Below are 26,393 nucleotides of genomic sequence, written 5' to 3'. Positions count from 1 at the left end.
TACAATTGGAATTTTGGGATGTTTCTTTAGGTCGCCGAGAGAATTGCTCAGCTCCAGGAAGCCCTTCTGCATTGTGGGAAGTTTCAAGATGCTCTGGAACCTCTGTTAAGCTGGTTAAGTGACACAGAGGAGCTGATAGCCAATCAGAAGCCTCCATCAGCTGAGTACCGTGTGGTTAAAGCACAAATACAAGAACAGAAGGTGAGGTTTCCCCAATGACAGAAGTGAAGGTTATTTATTTTAAAGATAAGTCACTTAGTGTAATTACGTAATACATTCAAACAGTATGTTAATAACCCTTATAAAACAAAACTGTCTTGTATATTTTAGTTTTTTATGTATATTATTATATAAATAGTATACAATATTAGCCCCTTCAGTTTGTGGTCAAAGACATGAAGTTGTGTGCAGTTGATTGGTGCTAAATTTGATTGACACTTTGTAGGGAATTTTGCTTTTTTGTATTGTGAATGAAACTGAATTTGTGTTGTGGTGTTGGTTTCGGCAGCTGCTGCAGCGGTTGCTGGATGACCGGCGTGGGACGGTAGAGATGATCCGGGGTGAAGGCGAGCGCATTGCAGCCACAGCAGAGACACAAGACAGAGAAAAGATCCAGAGACAGCTGCGAAGTTTGAGAGAACGATGGACAGATCTTATAGAGAAGGCCAGTGCCAGGTGAGAGTGCACATCACCTGAAGATTCAATTAGAAACAAGTCAAATATCTGACTCTTGATTGAAATGTGACAATGAGTACATACACTTCAAGCCATCCTCTTTAAATTAAAATAATTATTTCACATACACTGAGCCTTCTTTCCTCTCGCAGGCAACGTCAGCTGGAGGAGCTGCAGGTTCTCGCTCTGCAGTTCCATGAGTCAGTGGAGCCTTTGGGAGAGTGGCTGAGTGCCACAGAGAGACGCCTGAGCTCCGCTGAGCCCATGGGAACCCAGGCCTCCAAAATTAGCCAGCAAATCAGCCGTCACAAGGTACAGTACACCACCGCCATGGAGACACTGCTGTCGTCAACCGCAAGAAAAAAGCTCTGCTTTCTTTTCCTAGAAGATTATCACCAAAAAATAGAAATGAACAGCCTAGAGTATGCAGCACCTTGCATCTTCTAATACCCAAGGTGTAGGAAATTTGCCAAGGAAAGTTGGTAAAACTCTTAATCAAGCCCAGCCTGTACACCACCCCCTGTCCATTTTATTTATGTCTGTGATCTCTTTCATTTTTGTGGTTTATTTGTTGTTTAATGTCCATTTGTTTTTTATATTTATATCTTATCTATACCATGTTTTCATTATATTTGATTTAACTCTTGTTTATTAGTATTTTTCAGTCATTAGGATTTCTGTTTTCATTTTTCTTTTGGTCATTTTTCTTTTGTTTTGTCTTTTTCTTTTTTTCCCCATGCCATCTCTCCCCATCCCTTTCTTATTCATCTGCGGGCAAAACCCCAGGCCCTCCAAGAGGAGGTGTTGTCTCGGGAAAAAGAGGTGGACCATCTAGAGGCCCTTGGCCAATCTCTCTCCCCTCTCAGCTGTGCAGCAGACCGTGATTGGCTCAGTGAGCGAGTGGTAGCAGTGCGCAGCGGGCACACAGAGCTGCGTAATTGGTGCTCTCGGCGAGCGGCCATGTTGGAGCAGGCCCTGGCCAATGCACAGCTGTTTGGGGAGGAGGAGGTGGAGGTGCTGAACTGGCTGGCTGAGGTGGCCCAGCGCCTGGCCGAAGTCTCAGTGCAGAGCTACCAGCCCGAGCTGCTGGCTGAGCAGCACAAGTACACTCTGGTAGGACAAGCGAGGCATTTTACGGATGCAGTAGATTTGGTTCCTCGTATAATTTATGGCAATAGGAAAAAATCTCTGATCTTTTTGTATGTAACAAATTAAAAAGTGAACTTCAGATTTGTGACATTTTATTACTTGGTCTCTCATAGTCTCTGAATGAGGAGATTGTGAGTCGGAAGAAGACAGTGGACCAGGCCATTAAGAATGGACAGGCTTTGCTGAAACAGACCACAGGTACCAAGAGCACTCCTGCACTCTCTTGGTTGCTTATTGTTATAGTTCTTATTGTTCTGACTCTCTTCTTGCTGTGTGTTAGGTGAAGAAGTGCTTCTTATCCAGGAGAAGCTGGATGGAATAAAGAGCCGATATGCAGAGATGACAGCAGGCAGCAGCAAAGCACTCCGTAACCTGGAGCAGGCACTGCAGCTCGCCACCCGATTTGCCAGTGCCCACGAGGACCTCAACCAGTGGCTCGACTCTGTGGAGGCAGAGCTTAATAACATGGAGCCAGACACAACGCCAGCCTATCAAGAGAGACAGAAGGTATAATGGTTTTTATGATTTTTCATAACTATATAAAAAAAATAAAATCAATTGAAATATTAAAACAAATTAAAAGAATTTGAATAAAACATAGCTAAGTAAATCCTTGATTAGTTCAAAACTCTCTTTAATCTCATCCTTGTTGGTGCACCTGACTCTGTGAGATTTAGGCCTTTAATGTAATTGTTACGTACACATAGTTGGTTTATTTAAATTTTTATAGGTAAAGCTTACTTCTCATTTATGCGTGTGCACTTTGTCACAGGACTTGAAATGTGTGTCGGCTGAGAAGCGGCTCATTCTGGACACAGTTAATGAGGTGGGCAGTGCTCTGCTGGACCTGGTGCCTTGGCGAGCACGTGAAGGTCTGGACCGTCTCGTGGCCGATGCCAACCAGCGCTACCGACAGGCCGACGAGACCATTACACAAAGAGTGCAGCTTGTGCAAGCAGCCATCCAGAGGTCGCAGCAGGTACTAAATCCTTTTAATGTGGTAAAATAAGTGGTTAATCTGTTTTAATAATCCATTAAACTGACAAAATAATCATCATGTAAACCTTTGTATCTGGTTACTTTCATAATAAGAATCTTCTGCATATGAGAATTTGCAGCACAATGAGCACTGACCAACAGAGTGGCTGCAAAAATTAAATTAAATTAATAAATAAATGAAGTTGTTCTTTTTACACATTTAAACTATTTTAGACTATTATTACAAAGCTGAATAGTAGGTGGTTTGGCCTTTGTTTTGCCAAGGCTGATGTAATTTAATATTTATAAATGCAGTTAAGGCAACTGAATCCTCTGGTAACCTGCTGACCTTACTATACTCTTGGACTGAAGATTTTCATTGGATTGCTGAGCTTAGTATACATATAAACAGATTGTTCTGCATCTGCAGTGAAAAATAAATTAATTGCCATTGATGTAAATTTTTCATGTAAACATAGCCAGTATCAGTAATGCTTTGTTTTTAAGGCTGAAAAATACAAAAACCCCTGTTCTCCAAATGTAATACTATTTATTTAAAATGATTCATTTTTGTGAATTTTATCTCTGAAACTGAGAGCTTGTCTATAAGAAAGTGACAATATTCAGTTAAGAAACAATTGTGTCGCAGTATGAGGAGGCTGTGGATGCGGAACTGGCGTGGGTGGGGGAGACAGAGAGGAAGTTGGCCTCCCTGGGGCCACTGAGTCTGGAACCTGACGTGACCGTGGCTCAGCTCCAAGTCCAGAGAGCCTTCAACATCGACATCATCCGCCACAAGGACACAGTGGACCAGCTCCTCCACACACGAGAGGATATCCTGGAGAGCTGCAATGAGCAGCAGAGAGAAGCACTGAAGGTAAGAGAGGAAAAGAGAGAGAGTGAGAGAGAGTGAGAGAGAGGTATGGAGCATTGTGCCACAATTTTGGACTGAGCAGTTGTTTCTTTTTCTTTCTTGCTTCTCTCTTTTTTGTTCTATGATAAATGTAAATTCTTAATGTATAAGTACAGTGCGACTCTTATAACAATAGTCAATAGTTTGCAAATGACATTCACATTAATGGCTCATGAGAAACCAAATAAAGCCACATCCCTAATGGCCCTGTAGGTAAAAACGGATTCACTGAGTACTCGCTATGAGGCAGTGAGTCAGAACCATGCCGAACGATTCTCAGCACTGGAACAGGCTCAGGTGCTGGTTGCCCGCTTCTGGGAGACATACGAGGAGCTGGACCCATGGCTGGGTGAGACAGAGGCCCTGATTACCCAGCTGCCTCCTCCTGCCATTGATACCGAGGCTCTCCGACAACAGCAGGACCAGATGAGGGTCAGTATGTGTTTTTCAGTGCAATTAAAAAAGTTTTAATTTTGCCATAGAGTTAATTTCTTTGTATCGTTAATATATATCAGTAGTTATTTTTACACTCATTCTCATCCAACCCCTGCTCTACTGCAGCTGCTGAGAGAGTCTATAGCTGAGCACAAGCCCCACATTGACAAGCTGCTGAAGATTGGCCCACAGTTGGCTGAGCTAAGTGCCCAGGAGGGGGCGACGCTGAGACAGCGCTACAGCGAGGCGGAACACCGCTACCTGGCCATCAAAGAGGATGTCAAAGGTCGAGCTGCAGCACTGGATGAGGCCTTCTCTCAGTCTGCACAGGTGTGTGTTCTTACTGTTTGCATGTCTGCATTGCAGTCCAGCTACCTATAACACTGAAAGTGTTCTGTTTAGTTCCCTAGGGGAAATTATGGTAACATTAATTTAAGGTTTGATAATAAACTACTCTTCTCTGCTTCCAATACACATGACCTGAGCCAGTGCAGCCGCTTCTCAGCTCATTATCAGCATATTGGGAACAGATAAAACTTGATGCTGTGCAGGGCAGTGGGTCCCTAGGACTGGGATTGAGATTTGATGGTGTAAAAATTAATTCATTCATAGATTAACAATGAAAGCTTCCTTAAATGAGGAAACTTTTATTTTAATAATTGAGGAAAGTATTCATTAATTTTAACTATATTGTAGTATCACCCAAATTTAATTACATTATACAAACTGTTTTTAACTTTATACAATACTTATTGATTAATTAATTGTTCAACCTTAAATTAAAAAAACTAAACATTACCATCCCGTAAATAGTTTATTATCAAAATAATGGTTGCAGTCATAGGTTAGAGTTCATCATATTTCCATTATCTTGTGTTGTTACAACCACATTGCTATTTCTTTATAGTTTTACTTTTACAATATCTATCTGCTACATTTGACTTACTCATAGTCATTATTGAAATTATATCACATCAGCACTTGGCTGAATGTTTGTTATTGATATGCTTGCTGGCTTGTTTGCATGTCATTTTATTAACACATTGTATTGTTTCTCCACCCCATCCCTTTAATTGTATCGTACTGTTACTGCACTCGTCTCTGCACTTGCCTCTCATTCAAATTCCACCTTCCTCCATCATGCACCTGGTGTTCACTTACTGCTTTCGTCCCTCTATTACTCCACCACTTTCCTTGGCTTGTTGCATCTTCTTGTTGTTCTCCCCTTACTTTCTCCATCCCATATGTGTTTGTGCAATCCATCCCTCCATCCTGTCACTCATTGTGGATGTGCTGTGTGTTCACCATCACTGCTCTCTACAACACCCACAGCTGACAGAGGTAAGAAATCCATTACTCACTATGCAACTCCATGTCCATCTTAAAGGCATAAAACTAGTGTTTTGTACGTTATTTGGCATGTTATGGGGCTTTCATCTAATCTTCAAATGCATGGTGTTATTCTGCAAAAAAGCAGCTATATATCTGATTAAAGTTGTCAGTTGTTTTGGGAAAAAATAAACATGCATCTTTAGAAATGTAAAAACCTTGTTCTCAGAATGTAAAATAATGAAAAATATTAATTATACAGTTGTGAATAAACTCCAAATAGAGTCCCTGTCTTCCCAAAATGTTTGTTGTTGTTAGTCCCTGGACAAACACTTTCCCTTGTCCTCATTTCATTTTTTAAGTTGCATACAGTTATCCTAAATAGTATGTCAAAATTGTGTACTATTCTTTACCAGTATCCATGCCTGTAATGGTGCATGGTTTAGAATGGTACAGTGCTATATGGGACACAGCCAGTCTCTAAAGAATTGCCAATATGGATGTTTATTTTGAGAAAATTGGGAGTCTCCACCATAATTAATTGTGGACCACTTACAGTACTAGCATTAGTGGTAGAGCATAATCCTAGCCTAGGCTGCTAGTCTAACCTTTTCCTCTATCAAATATAATAATTTAGAAAATGGAAACAAAGTGCAGAGTAGCTGGATGTGAGGCAGACAGACCAACTGGCAGACACAGACTGAAAGAGAAAGAGACAGACAGAAACAGAGACAAAGAGAGACAGAGAAAAAGAGAGAGATGGACAGACAGAGATAGACAGAAAGGCAGACTGAGACATAGAGAGAGAGATACACAGACATATAGAATTAATATACATGTATAATAGTATAATTGTACACTGTATATTTGATCCTTGACCCTCTTTTTGTTGTTCTGATTCAGTTCCATGATAAGATGGACCCCCTGTTGGAGACCCTCGAGGGAGCAGTGCAGCGTTTGCGGCAGCCTCCTCCTGTGGCAGCTGAGGTGGAGAAGATCCGTGAACAGCTGGCAGAGCACCGGGCGGCCGGGCTGGAGCTGGACAAACTGCTGCCCTCATTTAGTGCCCTGTGTGCGCGTGGGGAGGAGCTCATCACCCGCGCAGCACATGACGACCCTGCTGCTCAAGGTGCGCGCTCCATAACAGCACACCCACAAGAATATGTGGATTTAATGTATTGAAATATATAGTGCTGACATTTCTGTGAAGTTTGAGATTTGTAGGTACAAAGTGATGTGTTTTTGCTGTCCCTGCAGCGGTGCGCTCTCGGCTCCTGAGGCTCCGCTCCCTCTGGGATGAGATCAGACAGAGGGCAGAGGAGAGAGAGGGAAAACTGCAGGATGTGCTGGACTTAGCTGGAAAGTTCTGGGCTGATATGGCAGCCCTGCTGAGCACGCTCCGAGACTCTCAGGAGATTGTGAAAGAACTGGAGGACCCTGGAGTGGATCCATCACTGATCAAGCAGCAGATAGAGGCAGCAGAAGTAAGTCTTATGCAGCAGGCGAATTGTACTGAGTATAAAGCTTAGTGCAAAGGTTTGCATATCTAATCATTTCTGGATGGGGAAAGAAGGGAAACGGGTTGCTTTGTCATAACCCTCTTTGTTTCCAGAGCTGAAATCAGATATGTCAGGAAGAATGGGCGGAGTCATAGATCATTAGACAATATGTATATTATATTCAGAAAGGGAGATACAGATGATTAAATTGATATTTTTTGTTTCAATATACACTGCTCGACCCTTTTATTACTTATGCTATTAAATTTCCATTATATACAATTGCTATAAAATTTTAATTCTTCGTTGTAATTTTGTATGCAAAAGGCAAACTTGTGCTTTCAGTTGGACAATATAACTATAGTTAATAATGGAGGGTTTACTGAAGGGTTAATATTATTATTATTATTATTATTAGGGTTAATAATCAAATATTGCTCCTGATGTTATTTATAGCCAAAACAACCCATGTATTTTTTAGAAAAAAAACATACAACCATTTAAAAAAATACAACCATTTAAGCATATATTAGGTGCTCATATCAACTTCTGTAATGAGCACAAGCAATATTTTTTTTACACATCCTCTTTATTTAATACAGAGGTGAAGCCTAGAGTTATTTTAAGGTAAGATGAAATGAGAGGATCCTCAAGCAATTTTCAGGGGTTTTGGGGCTTCTGTTTCAATCATTATTTATATAAGATTGGTTGGGTTCTTTAAAATAAATGTTAAAGTTGTACTGTTATAAAGTCTTAAGTGGTAAGATCTGGAGTACATCAATACTAAGCTGTAAACAAAATATAGTGGTTAATATAATTATTTTCATTATATTTTTTATAATATATTTTATTTAACATAATATATTATAGTTTGCAAAAATAGCTTATAAGTAGCATAATGCAAATTAAATGACACTCTCTGCATTTCTTCAGCTTAACTGTCTGTGTCCTCTCTGTGATCTCAGGCCATCAAAGCCGAGACAGACGGCCTGAGGGAGGAGCTGGAGATTGTTCGCACACTGGGTGCTGATCTCATCTTTGCTTGTGGAGAAACTGAGAAACCAGAGGTCAAGAAGACCATCGATGAGGTAAGAGCAGAAACATCCAGTGACTTTTTTTAATCCCACTGGACATGCATCCAAAACCACTTATTTTCCTTTTGCTTAAAATGTGACCTTTTACCTTTCCTCTAGATGAATGCTGCCTGGGAAGGCTTGAACCGCACATGGAGAGAGAGGATGGAGAAACTGGAGGAGGCTATGACAGCGTCTGTGCAGTACCAGGACGCTCTACAGGTGGGTGGCACTGGCACTGATACTGAACCACTAACTGATGCAACACTGATGTAAAGAATGAATAAGCATTTTAATGAGGATTTCTGCTCTCCAGGGTATGTTCGACTACCTAGACAACGCTGTCATCAAACTTTGCGACATGCAAACCGTAGGAACTGACCTCAGCACCGTCAAACAACAGATAGAGGAGCTCAAGGTTCGAATTAGTTCTAGATTAGCTTCTTTTTTTTTACTTCAGTGAATCTGCAGATTATACAAAATCTGAACTCATTTTCTCTTCCAACAGCAATTCAAGGTTGAAGTGTACCAGCAGCAGATAGACATGGAGAAGCTGTGCCACCAGGGGGAGCTACTGCTCAAAAAGGTTTCTGACCAAGCAGACAGAGACATGATCCAGGAACCTCTCACTGAGCTCAGGCACCTGTGGGACAATCTGGGAGACAAGATCACTCTCAGACAGGTCAGCATGCCTCAGCCAGCTCTCTTATTTGTGTACTATAATGGATATTGAGGATTACTGATGCCATTTTTTTCTTTATGCCTTCTCTCTTTTGCTCTCTCAGCACAAACTGGAAGGAGCTCTTCTAGCCCTGGGTCAGTTTCAGCACGCTCTGTCTGAGCTGCAGTCCTGGCTAAGCCACACACATGCCACCCTGGACACCCAGAGACCCGTCAGCTCCGACCCCAAAGCCATCGAGATCGAGCTGGCCAAACACCATGTAAGCACACATTTAAGCTGGATTCTCATATCACGCATCATACCCTTGTTTCATTTGTGAATTTATATACTGAATAATACTGAAACGGGCTGCACTACTGCTCAACATTTACACATTATCCAGAATTGCAGCAGATCCATACAGCATGTGCAAACTCACACCTCCCAGTGCTTAACAAAAAACAGCAGGTGGAAGCCTTCTTTCCCCATCTGAAGGAAGACCGCATATATACGTGCAGTCTGGTTTCTACCGCGGCTGGCTTGACTGTGGACTAAAATGCAGCTTAAAATCAACACCTATGTGCAGCGGTTTATATAAGTAACATTCATGTGTAAAAAGAATTGAAATGCACATTGTGTGTTGTGCTTGCAGTGGCATAACCAGAAATTTCGGTGGGATGAGGAAATATTGTAATATTAAAAAAATGGTTTCCAGATCTGTACAATTAAATTGGTAAGTGTGACATGCTCATTCATTTCAGGTGGTTGTCAGACAGCAGCAGGAGCGATAATGACATTCATTTATTATTTGATCATTTAAGGCACAATCTACCACCAAACAATCCTTCCATATTAATTCTTTCCAGTTAGCATTGCCATAAAATAGCTTTAAGACAGTTCCACTAAAAATGATTAAAATAACAGGTGAATAATGAGGAGAATTACACCTTATAAATCCTGATCTACTTTTCTTTTACAGTAAACTTTAGCAGGCTACTTCACCGCCTCTCATCTTGATCATGTTTGTGTCATGTACTTTTATCCTGTTTCTAATCGCAGCAGCTGGTATCCAGTAAAGTGTGATTAAACAATGGAATGCATTAAAAAAAAAAACGTTTATTATAAACAGTATATTAAATTTTATTATCTAATAGTGTATATGCTTTAATAGTTGCTGTTAGCCCTTTTTTATGTGTTCTTTTAATTTATTTTCACACTAGGCATGTTTTCCTCAGAAGTGGCATCTCTTATAAATGTGGAGTGGTTTAAATAATTATAAGAAAAGCACTAAATCAGGTGTCAGCTCAAGGTGAACAAACAAGAGGAAGGGTACTGGAAAAATCAGTGTTAGTGGGTATACCTTTCCTCTTGTTTGTTGTCCTTGAGCTGACACCTGATTTAGTGCTTTTCTTATAATTATTTAAAACACTCCACATTTATAAGAGATGCCACTTCTGAGGAAAACATGCCTAGTGTGAAAATAGCCGTACAATTATTGTCCTCTCTACTCCTCCCTATGTGTTGTCTTTCTTAACACAGAACGCATTCCTATTTGTCTGTGCTAAATTCCCAGGTGTTGCGCAACGACGTCCTGTCCCATAGAGCCACAGTGGAGACAGTGAACAGTGCAGGCTCAGAGCTGCTGGAGTCCAGTCCTGGAGACGAGGCTAGCCACCTGAGAGACCAGCTGGATGAGCTGAACCGCAGCTGGGACAGCTTACTCCTGAAGACAGATGAGAGACAGAAACTACTAGAGACAGCGCTGCAACAGGTGCTCTACTACAGCACTACTGAAAACATTACTGCCTGTCCTTGAGCAAACCGTGTAGTATTTGTGGTGAGAATTGCAAAGGATTAAGTCTATTTTGGACTCTGAAAGGGTACTTAGCAGCGAGGACAGACAGTCTCTTTAATATTAATGGTAGTGAGCGTTGTTGATCAGTTGACTGTGCTCTTTTCAGGCGGAGGGTTTCCATGGTGAGCTGGAGGAGTTCCTGCAGTGGCTGAGGCGCACAGAGAGTCAGCTATCAGCAGCCAAACCCACAGGTGGCCTTCCTGAGACGGCCAGGGAGCAGCTGCAGCAGCACATGGTAAATACTTCACTACAGACCTGTATAGAGAACTCCATGCTCATTTCCGTATGCTTTATATACTGTGAGATTAAGGCAATTATGCAGTACAGTAGTCCATAAAAGGAAAACAGTGAACACCATATTTTAGATTTACAAAATGTCCAGAATTATTCTAATGTTTGATATTTAATGGTACAGCCATTTATGCATGCATTTTTTTGCCGTTGAGGTACACAGCAGCATACAAATAGATCTGACACTCTGTTTATATGCACACCCATAATCTAGGGCCAGTTTCCCAAAAGCATTGTAAAATAAAATCAGTTTAACAGTTGCAGAGTGTGTTCAGTGTGATGCTCTCTCTACCATTTAATGCTGGTCTGTACTCAGCCCTCATCATGGTCTGATTCTGGTGTATTATTAAAGGGGTTGTGTAAACCGCATATGACAATATTCATTCCACACTTTAAAGCTGTTATCATATTTCTTGAAATCTGATAACAGCTAATGAGGACACTTGAATTTTAATCCACTTTAATCAGGTTTATATAATTTTTTTGCCAAAATCAGATTTTTTATTTTTTTTTGCAGTTAATAGACTATTTTTTGCATGTAAATGCACTCTGTGTGTTTCAGGAGCTGCAGGCTCAGTTGACACAGCGTGGTGAACAGTACCACCGACTGCTAGATCAAGGAGAGTCCATGCTGTTGGCCAGAGGGGGTGAGGAGGCCAGCCCTGGAACCACTCAAACCCAGCAGAATCTGGCCCTGCTCCAAAACAAGTGGACCAGTCTGAATGCCAAGATGGACGACAGGAGGGTATGATAACATGCCTTGTAACTACTGTAGTCCAGTATCATTTTAATCAATATTTAATTAGCCATTGTATAGCCATCTGGTTCTCAGTGCTTCTTCTTTTGTTTGTCATTAGGCTAAGCTGGAGGAGGCTGTATCTCTGGCGACAGGCTTCCAATCATCACTGCAGGACACCATCAACTGGCTGACGCAGGCAGAGCAGACTCTGAACATGGCCCAGCCACCTAGCCTCATCCTTGACACTGTCCTCTTCCAGATAGATGAGCACAAGGTGAAGTTTGGCTGGTATAATTGATCAGTTTAGTAGTGTAACAGTGCTATGTCTTTCCTGACATCCTCATTTTGCTGAGAATATTTGTGTGGTGGTCTGGGTAAACCTGTTGGATGTTGCTGTGACTGAATTCTGCACTTATCACACCCAGCTTTGCACCACCCTCACTCCAAAATGCTAGAACTGCTTGATTGGTCTCTCAGGGTACAAGGAATATATACATCAAGGTTCTTCTCTGTCCTGGCACCGAGGTGACAAAATGAACTTCTCCTGGCTGTCCAAAGAGCTGGATCACTGGCTGTTTTCAAATGAAGACAAAAGACCCATGTCTTTAAAAAAAAAAAAAATCCTTGTCCCCCCAACCCCAACAGGCTTTTTAGACTGGTACTCTTAGTCCCTGACGCAGTGAACTAGCATGAGGATGTGTTAATGACAGAAGCTACAAAATATTTATAGTAGAAAATGTCAAAATTTCACCAGTGAAGGGTTTGCCCAGGCCTCCACACACATCTAATAGTTTTACTCAGCTGCCTAAAACCTGAAGATATTGCCACAACCCTGACTTTTTGCCTGGTGCTGTGTGCTCCTCAGGTGTTTGTGAATGAGGTGAATACACACAGGGAGCAGGTGCTGGCTCTGGAGAAGGCAGGTTCTCAGCTGCGCTTTGCCAGTCTCAAACAGGATGTGGTGCTCATCAAGAACCTGCTGTTGAGCGTGCAAGCTCGTTGGGACAAGCTGGTGCAGAGGTCTCTGGACAGAGGACGGCACCTGGACGAGGCCCGCAAGAGAGCCAAACAGGTAACCCTATCCTTCATTCTTTTTATTATCACTTAGGTGAACATTTTATTGATAATGTGCGTTTTATGGTTAGTTCCATGAGGCTTGGAGGAAGCTGACAGACTGGCTGGAGGAGGCTGAGAAAAGACTGGACTCTGAGCTGGAGATCTCCAATGAGCCTGATAAAATCAAAGTGCAGCTCACTAAACATAAGGTACAAATGTAAAAATTTGCCAAAAAAATTGTACTGAGTAACTGCTGTCTTGCTCATTGGTGCCACCTGCTGGGCCAAAAAACTTTCAGTGCTTCATATTTTTATATTTTCATTTCGCTAGCTATATTTAGATATCTAGATTGTTCTATTTATTTATTTATTCAGACACATACCAGTATGATGACAAGTCCTCTTTCCTGTCATTGACTCACTGTAGGAGTTTCAGAAGGCTCTTGGTTCTAAGCAGCCAGTATATGACACCACTGTGCGCTCTGGGAAGGCCATGAGAGACAAAGCTACCCTGCCAGCTGACACACAGAAACTGGACAACCTCCTCGGGGAGGTCAGAGACAAGTGGGACACTGTGTGTGGGAAGAGTGTCGAAAGGTGAAAAGCACACAATACTACAGAATCATTTGAATACTCAATGGAAGTGGATATAAAAGGCAAAAGAAAAGATAAAAGGTTAAAACAAGTTTGAACTGTCTCTCCTATTCTCAGGCAGCACAAGTTGGAGGAGGCCCTGCTGTTCTCGGGTCAGTTTGCCGAGGCTCTGCAGGCTCTTGTGGACTGGTTGTACCGCGTAGAGCCACAGTTAGCTGAAGACCAGCCTGTCCATGGAGACCTGGACCTCGTCTCTAATCTCATGGATTCCCATAAGGTACCACTGACATGCAGATAAAAGTCACTATTACACTTTGTTGAAATCTGATAATCTCTTTAATCCGATTTAAGATAGCATAGCATGCTGCTGAATAACCTGGTAACTGTCTAAATCAGATAACTGTCTGATTATTTTTGTGCATGTAAACACTCTTGATGTTGCCTTAGGCCTTCCAAAAGGAGCTGGGGAAAAGGACCGGTAGCATTCAGGCACTAAAACGTTCTGCTCGGGAGCTTATGGAGACAGGTCGGGATGACACCGCCTGGGTCAAAGTTCAGCTGCAGGAGCTCAGCAACCGCTGGGATACTGTCTGCGCATTGTCTGTCTCCAAACAGACGCGTCTCCAGCAGGCTCTCAAACAGGTGAAAAAAAAACAGATTAGACTATAATAAATCCAGTTACTGTAACAGTTAACCAGATAAAAATACTACTGGAGCACAGTTGTGCATCATTTCCTTTTACCTCCTCCCCCTCTCATGCCCGCTTACAGGCTGAGGAGTTCCGCACAGCAGTGCAGATGTTATTGGAGTGGCTCTCGGAGGCAGAGCAAACCCTGCGTTTCCGAGGCATCCTGCCAGAGGAGGTGGAGACCTTGCAGGCCTTGTTACACACGCATCGTGACTTCATGCAGACTGTGGAAGAGAAGAGAGTGGATGTGAACAAAGCAGCTGGCATGGGGGAGGCCATACTGGCAGTATGCCATCCTGATTGTATCACCACCATCAAACACTGGATCACCATCATCAGGGCCCGCTTTGAGGAGGTATTGTTGTTCCATCAAATTTTAAGAGGGAAAAAGATGAAAAACATTTTGATCTTTACCATGAGTTTAAAGAGGTGCAGCAGCATGTCATCACTGCAGATTAATGGGAAGTTTATTGGACTTCTTTTTTGCAAAAGTGCATCCCAATTCAACATGAAAAAGTGTCACCATATCATTGCTATCTGGTAACCCTGTCTCACAGCTGACATGAAGTATTTTTGTGCCATTGTCATGGGAAATATTTAAAATTGTGCTAAATATCTTGTTACGCATAGGTGAGAATTACTCCTCAATTACTTCATGTCCGTGTCACACGCAGCAGTTTATTTCATTTGTTGTGCTTTAACATGTCAGCAAAAAAAGGTCAAAGTTGGATTTGATTGAACATTGAGTGCAGTGTGTCAAATACAAGCAATGTGTGATGCTTTTTTGTCCATATTGAGACAGTGTCTTCACTTGTATAAAGTAATTTTTCCTCTCGTCATCTCTCCACCATCTAAATTCCATCTCCATAGTTCAGCCTGTTGCTATTATCAGAAGTACACCTAACTGAATGCTCTTATGCATTCTGTAGGTTTTAACATGGGCGAAGCAGCATGAGCAACGGCTGGAGGCAGCACTTGCAGAACTACTCAGCAATGCAGCACTGTTGGAAGACCTGTTGTCATGGCTACAGTGGGCGGAGACTACATTAGTGCAACGTGACACTGAGCCCCTCCCCCAGGACATCACTCAGCTTAAAACGCTGATCACAGAGCACCAGGTGGGTGGGGCTGCACTGGACAGGCTTTATATATATATATATATATATATATATATATATATATATATATATATATATATATATATATATATATATATATATAATGATAAAAGGCTAAACTCTAAATAGAATCTGTCGAATGTGTTTGTGTGTGTGTATATTGTTAAAGATCACCAATGATGAAACGTTTAAACTGTAATTGTACACCTCTTTCAGGTTTTCATGGAGGAGATGACTCGTAAACAGCCTGACGTAGATAAAGTGACAAAAACCTACAAGAGAAAACCATCAGAATCTTCTAGCAGTCTTGCTGAGAGAAGGGGTGTCCGTAAGTGGCCTTGCTTATGCCTCTGTACTGCTTACATTCACGTGCATAAACAGAGCACAATGTATTTGCAGTGTGTTGTTGAATATTTGTGTAATGTAGGTGTGGTGAGTGTGAATACAGATTGTTACTAGATATGTTTGCTTTCTCTTCCTCAGGCAAGCAGCAACAGCAGCAGCAGCCTGCCATGCAGGTAACCGGAGGAAACCCTCGTCTTAACCAGCTCTGTTCACGATGGCAGCAGGTTTGGCTACTGGCCCTGGACCGCCAACGCAAGCTCCATGATGCCCTCGACAGGCTAGAAGAGGTACAGTGGTTTTTTTTTGTTTCGTTTTGTTTTTTTTTTTAAACTCTTTTTTTTTTTTTTTTTTTTTTAATAGAGGATGACATATCATAGTATTAGTAATTAGTGAAACTGTTTAATCTTGCAGAAGTGATAAAGGCATCATCGAGATTTCATGACGGACAAATAACAAATAAAACAAACTCATAAATAATAAATAAAGTAATTCATTAAAAAATATTATTAGCAATTAAATAATCAAATAAGTATATAGAATTTGTGTTTGATTTCTTAATATCTGAAGAAAAAAAAATCTTTGTTTGGTGCTTCCTTTTAAACTTGACATGTTTGTTTCATTCTTGGTACATAGTTTGATTTTGATTTGATTAGTTACAGTCATGTGCAGTCTGATATTTTTATCTCAGTTGACTTATTTTTGTTTGTGCCTCTCACAATGTTGCAGCTGAAAGAATTTGCCAACTTCGACTTTGATGTGTGGAGGAAGAAGTACATGCGCTGGATGAATCATAAGAAGTCTCGCGTCATGGACTTTTTCAGACGCATCGACAAGGACCAAGATGGGAAAATCACTCGGCAGGAATTTATCGATGGCATCCTGGCATCAAGTATGTATATACACATTGATATAAATAAGTACATAACAAATGATCTCTTTTGAAAAGTCGTAGTTTACAGTAATTAGTAAAATCCAGATTTCTTGGTACCCTTCAAGAAAATGAACATGGACAATAAAGAATAGAAATAAGAAATAAAGGTCCCGGTATAGTTTTTTTTAACACAATATTTATCCTATAAGAAAAGTCTTCTTAAGTAATAAATGTTTTTGGGAAACACTGGTAAAAATGATAAGCAACCCACAACTAATATTTGACCAAATATCAACACTGAACCCTTTACTGTAATGTCTAAGAAATTACTCTTTCATTAGGATTTAGAGCTGTTGACTGAAATTGCCTTTGAAAAACAGGGAGTTTGTGTTTTAGAGCTGTGCATTAATGTAATTCTATGTACTTCGGTCTTTAAAGAATTCCCCACCAGCAAGCTAGAGATGACTGCAGTGGCTGATATCTTTGACCGTGATGGTGACGGTTACATTGATTACTACGAGTTTGTGGCGGCTCTGCACCCTAATAAGGATGCTTACAGACCCACTACAGATGCAGACAAGATTGAAGATGAGGTATTGTCAACTTATCAAATCCCTTAGTATTCCCATCTTCTGTTTGTAATTATTTATAAGGTAACATTTCTCATATCTTCTCCATGTAGGTCACCAGACAAGTGGCCCAGTGCAAGTGTGCTAAGAGGTTCCAGGTGGAGCAGATTGGGGAGAACAAGTACAGGGTGAGTTATGAGTTAATAAAACTAATGGTGTTGACTAGAAATAAACTTACGCTCATTACAGGTGTACTAATGTATATAAATGAAGTTGTTTACTAAACAACCATCATGCTACAGTGCTGCTCTCTCACACCTGGTTCTAACCATCACAACCACCTTAACATAGTAATCTCATGCCATTTTTGGTTAAAGGTGCATTGCTGTATATGTGAGTCTGCTACATGACCGAGCTACTTCGCTGTACTACCACTGCATCACTACACAACAGTGTATGCAGTGTATGCAGTGTGTGCTTCTCACCACGAAACTAATGTCCATCCCATATTTCCAGTGAATGAAGGAGCTGCATTTTTTTCATGTTTTCTCCCTTCATCATTATCCACTGGGTAATGACACTTCCAGCAAGACTCACTCATTGGACTTCACATGCCTCGGGTCCATCACAATTACTGACTGAGCTGTGTGTGTCTGTTTGTGTCTATCTGTTGCCTTCATCCCTTTGTCATCTCTCACCTGTACTTCTAATACTGCCATTCACAGCACTCTAATCCATTTACAAGCATTAGGGAAAAATGCATTTTAATCCTCATCCATGCCTAGTTACAGTAATGTTAATACTGACTAATTATTGAATTAGATTTGTTTTAACTTAGAACAGTACTTAAGTTCATTAATTGTTTTCAACATTTGTGTTTGTACATGTTATTTCATACTCTCTCTTCTTTCTTTTCCTTGTTTTCTTCCTTCTCCATGTCTGCTGGATTTTTTGTAGTTCTTCCTTGGGAACCAGGTAAAGTGACTGGTGTGTTTGTGATATGGCCTCTGAAATCTGTTCTAGATTTGGTTAGGGATTGTGACCCTGAATTTGAATGACCAGACAGCCTCTATGCTGAACATGGCACAGAGAGCCAGTCCACACTACATGCTATTGAATATAGTACAGATATTTGTTTGAAACTCTCTGAGCCACAGTTACTGGGCATTTCCTGTCTGGTTTGCATGGTTACATAGCCATTACCCAAATATGCTGGGAATGTGTGCACTTCCAACTCTGGAGCAGATATCACAGGCCATGTCATTGTGTTGTATTTCTGTAATGGTGAATGTTAAAATGGTATTTTAATGATTCTGAAAAGATTTGGTGGTTTGATTGTTGTAAAATGTCCTCTAATTTCTTTGGTGAAGGAGCAATCTGTCAAAGGTTGTGTTCTTGAGATTTTGTGACTTTGGTAAAATATGAAATAGTTTTACCATAGTATTTATTTTGCCACAGAATTTATTAGGGGTCGGAGCTTTTAGGGGGTGATTTATGCAATTATAAATCAATGCTTGATGTACCTCGATTCTATGCATAATGATATTTTTTTCTGTGACCTCTGTAACTTGTAAAGCATAAAGTGAAATTTGAAATTTACATTTGGGGGTGGTGGGTGGGTTCTCTGTTAGGCAGGGAGAGTAAAATGCAGTGTTTCTCTGTGTTTGTTGTTCTCCAAATATTTTTTTATTAGTATGACAGAGCTTGTGCCCACACAGTCGCTTTCGAAGCAGAGGGCACAGGTCTGAATCTGTCCATTTTCAAATCAGCTAGTTTTGCTAATTTCATCACCCAACACGCATTGCATTTGAACAGATCTATTACTTAAAAAAAGATCAGATCATTTAAAGAGCAAATAGAGATTCATCTAAGAATCTAATTAAACAATAAAAAGATTAATTTAATTAATCTAAATTACAAGGTATATAGCAGTCGTACTCTGTATCTGAATAATCATAATATATTTGTCTAACTTTATTTATTTGAAATTTATAGCAATATTTTATTATTTTGAACACATCAGCTTTTAAATACTATGGTAAACATTTTAGAGCTTTTGGAGTGCTATGGAACATTGGGCTGAGCTTGATTGTGAATCATCTAGAATCTAAAATGCATGTTTTTTGCATGACATTATGTAATTTATTAAATTTTTTTTGTCTTGTTATTTTTTTAATCTCCAGTTGTAAGGTTTGAAGAATCTCAACTCATGAAATGATTCTAATGCTTTTCTTTTACGTCTCTTTTCTTTTACTGCATTTTTTTCCTTTTGCTCCTTCCTGTGCTGTGCCTCTCTCTCTCTCTCTCTCTCTCTCTCTCTCAGTTTGGGGACTCTCAGCAGCTGCGTCTGGTGAGGATCCTGCGCAGCACAGTCATGGTTCGGGTGGGAGGGGGCTGGATGGCGCTGGATGAGTTCCTGGTCAAGAACGACCCTTGCAGAGGTAAGGCTTATTTACACAAGCACACACTTATACACACCCACTTACACAAACATCAGGAGCAGCTGTGTATAAGGAAGCTGATGTATTTGGTTGGGTAAGATATGTTCCAGACAGCTGCGTTGGATCTGAGCCCCTGACAGACACAACGACATACACACTTTCTCTCATATTCTCTCTTTATGATGTACAGTGCCTTAAATAAGTGTTCACCCCCTTGAACTTTTCCTAGTGTTACAACCTGAAGTTGAAATGGACACAATTAGGATTTTTTTCCCCCATTTGATTTATACATTATTTATAACATTTGACAATAGAAAATATTTTTTCATTGTAACAAAACGGTTAATTAAACAAAAAAGCAGACATTTGTTCGTTGCGTAAGGGTTCACCCTCGTGGGACTTGGTAGAACCATCTTTGGCTGCAAATACAGCTGCAAGTCTTCTGGTATATGTCCCAGATGCTGTATGCATAGGATCATTGTCTTGTTGGAAGGTGAATCTCTGCCCCTGTCTCAAGTGTTGTGCAGACTGGAACAGGTGTTTCTCTAGGATTGCCCTGCATTTGGCTCCACCCATCTTGCCCTCAGCCCTGACCAGGTTCCCAGTCCCAGCAAATGAAAAACACCCCCACAGCACGATGCTACCACCACCATGCGTCACTTTGGGGATTGTTTCTAGGGTTATGAGCAGCATTGGGTGATGAGCAGAAAGTTCGGTTTTGGTCTCATCAGACATGGGATGTGTTTTTTTTATTTGTAAATAATTTTGCAAATTTATATTGCACAATTTTCACCCCAGTCCAATAGTATGGGGTATTTTGTGTAGCTTTATGACATATAATTCCAATTAAGTCCATTTCAGTTCCAGGTTGTAACACTACAAAATTGAAAAATTAAAATTTTACCAAGGCACTGTAAGATCTGTCAGTTACATCATCACTCCATCACTTTTTCTTTTTTTCTGCTGTGGGAGTCTCCGAAATATCTCTTTATTTCTTTGAACCTTTCAGACCTCTGATCATCTGCCATGTCTTCAGTCTTATTTTTACATGCATGATTATATATTTGGCTCCAGTCTCTCTCTCTCTCTCACTCAAACATTTTCTCACTCTCACTCTATTTGAATCATAGTGCATGATGCATGGTCTCTCCTTCCCTTTCCCCCTCCCCCCCCCCCCTCTCTCTCTATTTCTCTCTCTCCCCAGTGCAACATCCAGGACTTAAAATCCTTCGCTCCGACTCCAGCTGCTCCATATCATCTCGTATAGGTTGGGTCTTTCTCTCTCTCACTTCCTCTTGGTTTTTTGTCTCTCTCTCTCCTGTTTTTACTCAGATCATCTTTGGTTCCTGTGTGCTGTGCTGTGCTTGGCTGACTGTAGCACTAAACTAACTGTCCTTTCCCGGCTGTGTGCTTATATTGTTGCTATGCGTTTTACTGTATCAAGGGCTGGACCACATGTTCCAGAGTCCTCATTTAAATAACATGATAATGGTGTAAACTGAGCACATGGACTTTATGGACATGTATATCTATAGTATGTCTGTGTATGTGTGAGAGAGAGTATGAAAACTTTCTTCCAAGTTGTGTGAGTGGGGTTAAATGTGTGTTTGGGTTTACTTCATGTTGTCTCTTATGTCTCTCAGTGGCAGTCACTCCCGGCTATTTCTGCTGCAGAGGTACCTCACTCCTCTCTCTTCCTCTCTGGCTGTCTCTCACTCTTTCAGTCTGACATCATCCCTCCACCCTGTCAATACTCAAACTCTAAATCCATTGAACAACTTCAGATCCATCTCCTCACTGCTCCGTCTTTGTATATGTGTGTGAGTGTTGATGCTTTGGTGTGAGGGTATGTGTGTGGGGATGTCTCAGTCTCATGCCAGCTAGTGTCATGCTTCTCATTCTCATTCGGCTGGGCCTGGTCTTTGCGCTTTTTTTGTGCGTGACCCTGATGAGCATCGCAAAATCAAAAAAGCAAGAACTGGGTGTGGCAAGACTGGGTTTCTAATATTGCTCCGAGCAGCTCTTAAAAGGGTTTGCTCATGGGGAACGAATTACAGACTATACCTGGCTTATGGAGAAGAAATTATATGGTGTGCCGCCAATTAACAGCTGCCCTGCTGTTGCTTGAGACCATGGAAAATGGGGTTGTGTTGCAGTCTTTAGGACAGCTAGTGACCACGTCTATAGTGCACCGCTACTATTGCGCACAGCCCTCTGTTGCTCTGCCCTTTTCCTCTCATTTTGTCTCTCTCTCTCTTCTCTCTAGTCTCTCTGCCTGCCTCTGTCTGTGGTTGGCTGCTCTGGGCTGCGTGTTGTGTGCTAGGCCTGCAACGTTTGGTATCTGTTTTTTTGTAGAATGCTTCTCCACAGAGGCTTGTGTCGGTATCTAGTGTTTTTGTGTGCCTGAACTGTAACCAGCCACGCCTCTTGGTTTTCTATCAAAGCCCACTACTAGCACTGAGCACTCCAAAGTGCACAGTGGTGGATCCTCTGAGATTAAAGGCTATGCTTTTGGAGTGGCATCTGTGTCTGGCACTGACTGAGCGCAACCCTCAGAGTGAGGATGCTTGCCCAATTGCTCATGTCCCTTATTAAAATCCTGCACTGTGTCTGCCACTTACTATTAATATGGATTTACTGACGCGTCCGTTGACCCGGAGCAGTGAATTTCCTCTCATGCTGCTCACTGCCTAATGTACATGTTTGATTCCAACTCATTAACGCTTGTGCTTTTTTTGTCCCTTCCTGTCCCTCTGTATATATGAAGCACGTGGACGTACCAACCTGGAGCTGCGGGAGAAGTTCATTCTTCCCGAAGGAGCCTCGCAAGGTATGGCAGCCTTCCGCTCCCGTGGCCGACGCTCCAAGCCTTCATCGCGCACAGCCTCTCCAACACGCTCCTCCTCCTCAGCCTCGCAGAGTGCACAGAGCTGTGCCTCAGTGCCCTCTGCCCCTGCCACGCCTACTGCCTCCTCAAGGGTAAGCTTCACATCTGCGAACACACAATCACGTGTGTTAAATCCTCAGACCCCAGTCTTCTTCTTTTAGATCACTACTTGTTAGATTTACTCTTCAGTGTTTTCTGTTTCGTGTTGTTATTCATGTTCATATACATTCATTCTCGATACTGAAAATATTTACCAAAATATGATAATCCCATACATCAGGGGTCATCAGTCTTATCCGCAAAAGGCTCAGGGTAGTTGATTAAAGGGCAGTATATCATGTGTGACTCCTGATTGGTTGAAGTGAAAGCCTTGCTGATAAGATTTGACTGCCCTGCTATATGTCCATAGTCTGTTTTAATGTTATCTTCCATTACAGAGGTTATTGTCTTTCCTGTTCTTTATCACATGAGATTGTTGTTACTTATGTTCCCATTTCACTGGTTCATGTTGGGTTATTGTGTTTATTGTTGTTTCTGCATGTCATAATCACTTGGTCATCTCTGGGGTTTTGTCTCTCTTGTCTTTTTTGTCTTCCTTCCCTTCCTTGCTTTAAAATTTTCCCTCCTCCGCAATTTCACCCTATGTTTGAATTCATCACCACCTGCTCAATACACTGCACTACGCTGTGCTGTGGTACTCGCTCGCTTCCCAATCCCTCCCCTCCCTTCTCCCTCCCTTCTCTCCCAATGCTTTTTCCTCACTTTCTTCCTTCTTCTACTCCTCCTCATCCTTCTTCTCCCTGCCTGCTCATTTCCCAGTCCTCCCAATCTCAATCGCGGGGCTATGCCAAGCCCTGGCTGGCACACAGTAAAACTCCAACTCCAACCAAGTGCCAGTCCTGCCCAGAGCACAGCCACACTCCTGGGCATGAGGTAACACACTGCCTCCCCTCCCCCAAGTGTCTAACACACTAACAGAAGAGAGCTTGAAGAGGAAGGGTGTCTGAACACACACCAATAACCAATAGCAAATCATTTTGTTATTTGTTATTTTAGCAAATAGAAATGTCAGGCAGCAGATGCACAAAGCTTCAGTCAGGTTAAATCCAATTTGTGTGATTTAGAATACTGAATGTGAAAACAAATTATGTGTAATCTGAAGCATTTAAGGCATCATCTGGATGTGTATCATGTGGAAGTTAAGTTTGCAGTCAGCATGTTTTTATCCAAAGATTAATTTATGCAAAATGTGTTCTTCATTCAGAATTGTGCTAGAACATTAATCCTTGAAGGATTAGAGATAATGAATGCTGCATTACATCAGGTCAATTTCTGGATTTCTCTAATTGCAGGGAGGCTCCACGTCCAAGCTTAAAAGGCCACCGTTCCATTCCAGCCGTGGATCTCTGACGGGCGAAAATGGTGGAACCACACCTGCTGCTAAACCTACACGCTCTGGTGGGGAACCGCTCACAGCTTTAAGGGGTTCTTACCCCCACTGTGTGCGGATTGTTTCAGGAAATTACAGAAATAAAGAGCTGTTCAGTATAATAAAATATAATGATTAATTAAAATATAATGTTTTGCATGTCCTGTATGTGGCTGCTTTCATAAGGAGGTTTTGTCATGTCTGTAAAAACATTAATGTGCACTGCTGATGTGTTGTGGGTGTTTTTTGGGATCAGTCATTTTTACTCTTTATTTGTTATGAGAGTTAAGCGTGATCAGAAAATGTTGTTCAAGTGGGTAACTCTGTAAAGAAATAAAATTCCACTTTATTCTCCAGCCAATTATTTGTTTAATCTTAGGTTGCTGCAGTGTACAGAAATAAAAAAGAAACCATTCACCCTGAAGTACAGCCCTAAAGTATGCCGTGTAACTAATGCATTGTTAACTGCGCTAGCCTGTGGATGCAATTCTTAAATCCAGTTCATTTGGCAATGTTAATAACTAAGCAAACACAAAATTGCAGCATATATCCAAAATATAGTCCTATGCGATATTATTTTAGCAAGACCATTTTCAGCATTTCATCACAGCTTGCTGGTGCTGTTATTACATCAGCTTTGCAATCTGCCTTATTAAGGTAGAATGTGTGTAATCATGTAAAAAGAGCTGCATTTTAAACAGATACCAAAATGTCCATGTGAAACCAGCCAAAGTAGCATCTTGTACAGCATGTAGTTTTTAATTTCTTTACTCATTTAATCCTCTTTTCATGAAGGTTCCTTAAACTGGCCGATTTCATGGTGCTAATCTTTGCTGTCTCTTCCTCCTCAGACAATAAGCGCACTCCGTCCTCGGCCAGCGGACCCGCTAGTCGTGCAGGAAGCCGTGCTGGGAGCAGAGCCAGCAGCCGCAGGGGCAGCGACGCCTCAGACGCTTCTGAGCTGATGGAGACACGCTCAGCCTGCTCTGACACTTCAGACACACCGCGTCGCCCAGGCGCCAAACCTTCCAAAATCCCTACCATCACCAAGAAGACCCCCAGTCCCAAAACACCAACGACTAAGAAGTAGCGTGTTTTCACCATAAACAGGTGGAGATGGGGGACAGGAGTACAGGGCACTGATGTTGATGCTGCACCATTTTTTTCGTAGTGCATGCCACTTAACCTACCTGGCCACCAGCACAGGCATGTGGGATTGATGAGAATAGAGAACTGGAACATCTCTAACTACTCCAGCTGTACTAAAAACACCTGGACACTGCTGACCCCAGAACTGCCCCCTACAACAAACGTAACAGTGCTGCCTTATTTGTGTTACAATTTGACTGACTTAGTTTCTTGAACATGTCACTGAGCTGGAAAGCAACTAACACGTACGCACATGGACACGTGGAGTGGCACTACCACTGGAACTGGGATTTTATCTCAGCCCCGTCAATATGCAATGGCGAGCCACTCTTTAGCGCTGAGACTGGGAGATGGTACAGCCACGATTCCAATACTGACTCTCATAGGCACACATTTCTTTAGGATTTCTGTGAAAAAAAAAACAGTGGTAATGATTCTGACCTTTTTTCCACTGTATGCAAAGCTACTTGTTGTTTAGCAGATTTTATTCTGAAACGACTCAAGAACCTCACTAAGTATTCTGCACCTAGACCATGTGGTATGTGTGGTTTGTGTGCTAGTTTCTTTCATGGTGGATGAACTGAACAACAATTCAAGGAAGTGGTGAGCGATTCATCATCTCATCCTTGCTAGTGAGTCAGAAGCTTGGGCATGTGACCACAGCTTTCCTGGTTGTCTCAACAAAGCGTCCACCAACACTCACTGACGGCATTTGATGTCCATCTGATATCCGTATGTTTGTTTCTACATTCAGCAAACATAGAAAGTCCTAAATCCTGAGAGCACTTAAGTGACTCGTACAGCAGAATTTCACACATGCACTGACATTTTCTTTCCTTTTAAGCCTGATGCTAATAAAATCAGGCATACTCACCTGTGTGTTTTAACCATGATTAGTTACACATATCATGTTACAGAGATCTTTTAGTTGCTTCACGTTATGAGAAACCCTTCAAGAAATTGTGAATGTTTCATGGTTAATTTATAATCCTAACGTATTTTGTTTTGCTTGTTTCTTTTCTAGTGTAAAAAAATAATGTGTATTTATTTTTCATTACAGTATAATATCACATTCTGGGAAACTCTAGTATTACATTATGTCTGATAACTTTTTTGTGCTTTTTGTGTTTCTGCCTTTGTTCTAATGATTTTTCTGATAATGGTCGTTAGTGATATAATGGACCACAAAGCTGACTGATTTCAATGGTGGCCTTTTTGCCAGCGATTACAGCCTCTAGATCATGTCAAAAATTGCTTCCCACTTTGTTGTTGGAAGCTCTTACAGAAAGTCAGATTGCGGGGATTTGACCACATACCCCATGAAATGACTGTTCACATAGCCTTGTCTTTGACAAGCTGAAGCATATGAATATCTAATGAAAGTGAAATCGGAAGGTAATTTTTATTTATTTATTGTGTCTAAGGGAGGGGGGGTAAGGGCTATGAAATGGATTCATCTTTTGAGTCTGTGCAACTCTCTCAGTATGATGAAGAGATAAGGGAGCAGGGTGCGATTGTGTACAAGTGAAAAGTTAAGATTATAAATTCTTTTTTTGTTCTCTTTTGTATTAAAATTATGCTTGCAGTAAATCTCATTTGCTCTTGTTTATTAGAGATATGTGTGTGTGGGACATGTTTTTGGTGGGGAAC

General features: G+C 41.3%; 1 protein-coding gene across 1 annotated transcript in view; it reads left to right on the top strand.

Moving 5' to 3' along the window:
• macf1a (microtubule actin crosslinking factor 1a) overlaps positions 1 to 26,333 on the top strand; it is a 184,710-nt gene extending 158,377 nt beyond the window's left edge. Inside the window, 38 exon segments of the mRNA XM_053228719.1 lie at positions 31 to 201; positions 509 to 675; positions 828 to 987; positions 1,462 to 1,788; positions 1,938 to 2,022; positions 2,105 to 2,331; positions 2,597 to 2,803; positions 3,452 to 3,679; positions 3,929 to 4,147; positions 4,277 to 4,480; positions 6,383 to 6,608; positions 6,737 to 6,963; positions 7,944 to 8,066; positions 8,172 to 8,273; positions 8,368 to 8,469; positions 8,560 to 8,733; positions 8,837 to 8,992; positions 10,286 to 10,483; positions 10,674 to 10,802; positions 11,421 to 11,603; positions 11,716 to 11,871; positions 12,463 to 12,669; positions 12,743 to 12,862; positions 13,080 to 13,249; positions 13,364 to 13,523; positions 13,694 to 13,888; positions 14,017 to 14,289; positions 14,864 to 15,052; positions 15,269 to 15,380; positions 15,536 to 15,684; positions 16,124 to 16,286; positions 16,707 to 16,861; positions 16,951 to 17,025; positions 19,161 to 19,278; positions 22,046 to 22,257; positions 22,985 to 23,098; positions 23,518 to 23,623; positions 24,446 to 26,333. Of these exon segments, the coding sequence (XP_053084694.1) occupies positions 31 to 201; positions 509 to 675; positions 828 to 987; positions 1,462 to 1,788; positions 1,938 to 2,022; positions 2,105 to 2,331; positions 2,597 to 2,803; positions 3,452 to 3,679; positions 3,929 to 4,147; positions 4,277 to 4,480; positions 6,383 to 6,608; positions 6,737 to 6,963; positions 7,944 to 8,066; positions 8,172 to 8,273; positions 8,368 to 8,469; positions 8,560 to 8,733; positions 8,837 to 8,992; positions 10,286 to 10,483; positions 10,674 to 10,802; positions 11,421 to 11,603; positions 11,716 to 11,871; positions 12,463 to 12,669; positions 12,743 to 12,862; positions 13,080 to 13,249; positions 13,364 to 13,523; positions 13,694 to 13,888; positions 14,017 to 14,289; positions 14,864 to 15,052; positions 15,269 to 15,380; positions 15,536 to 15,684; positions 16,124 to 16,286; positions 16,707 to 16,861; positions 16,951 to 17,025; positions 19,161 to 19,278; positions 22,046 to 22,257; positions 22,985 to 23,098; positions 23,518 to 23,623; positions 24,446 to 24,684 (6,528 nt within the window). The 3' untranslated portion in view covers positions 24,685 to 26,333.
• The last annotated feature ends 60 nt before the right edge of the window (positions 26,334 to 26,393 follow it).

The sequence above is a fragment of the Pangasianodon hypophthalmus genome, chromosome 23 (genome assembly GCF_027358585.1).
Source record: "Pangasianodon hypophthalmus isolate fPanHyp1 chromosome 23, fPanHyp1.pri, whole genome shotgun sequence".
Classification (NCBI taxonomy): Eukaryota; Metazoa; Chordata; class Actinopteri; order Siluriformes; family Pangasiidae; genus Pangasianodon; species Pangasianodon hypophthalmus.
Note: the sequence above shows the minus strand (reverse complement) of the source record. Positions and strands in the feature narration are given on the sequence as shown.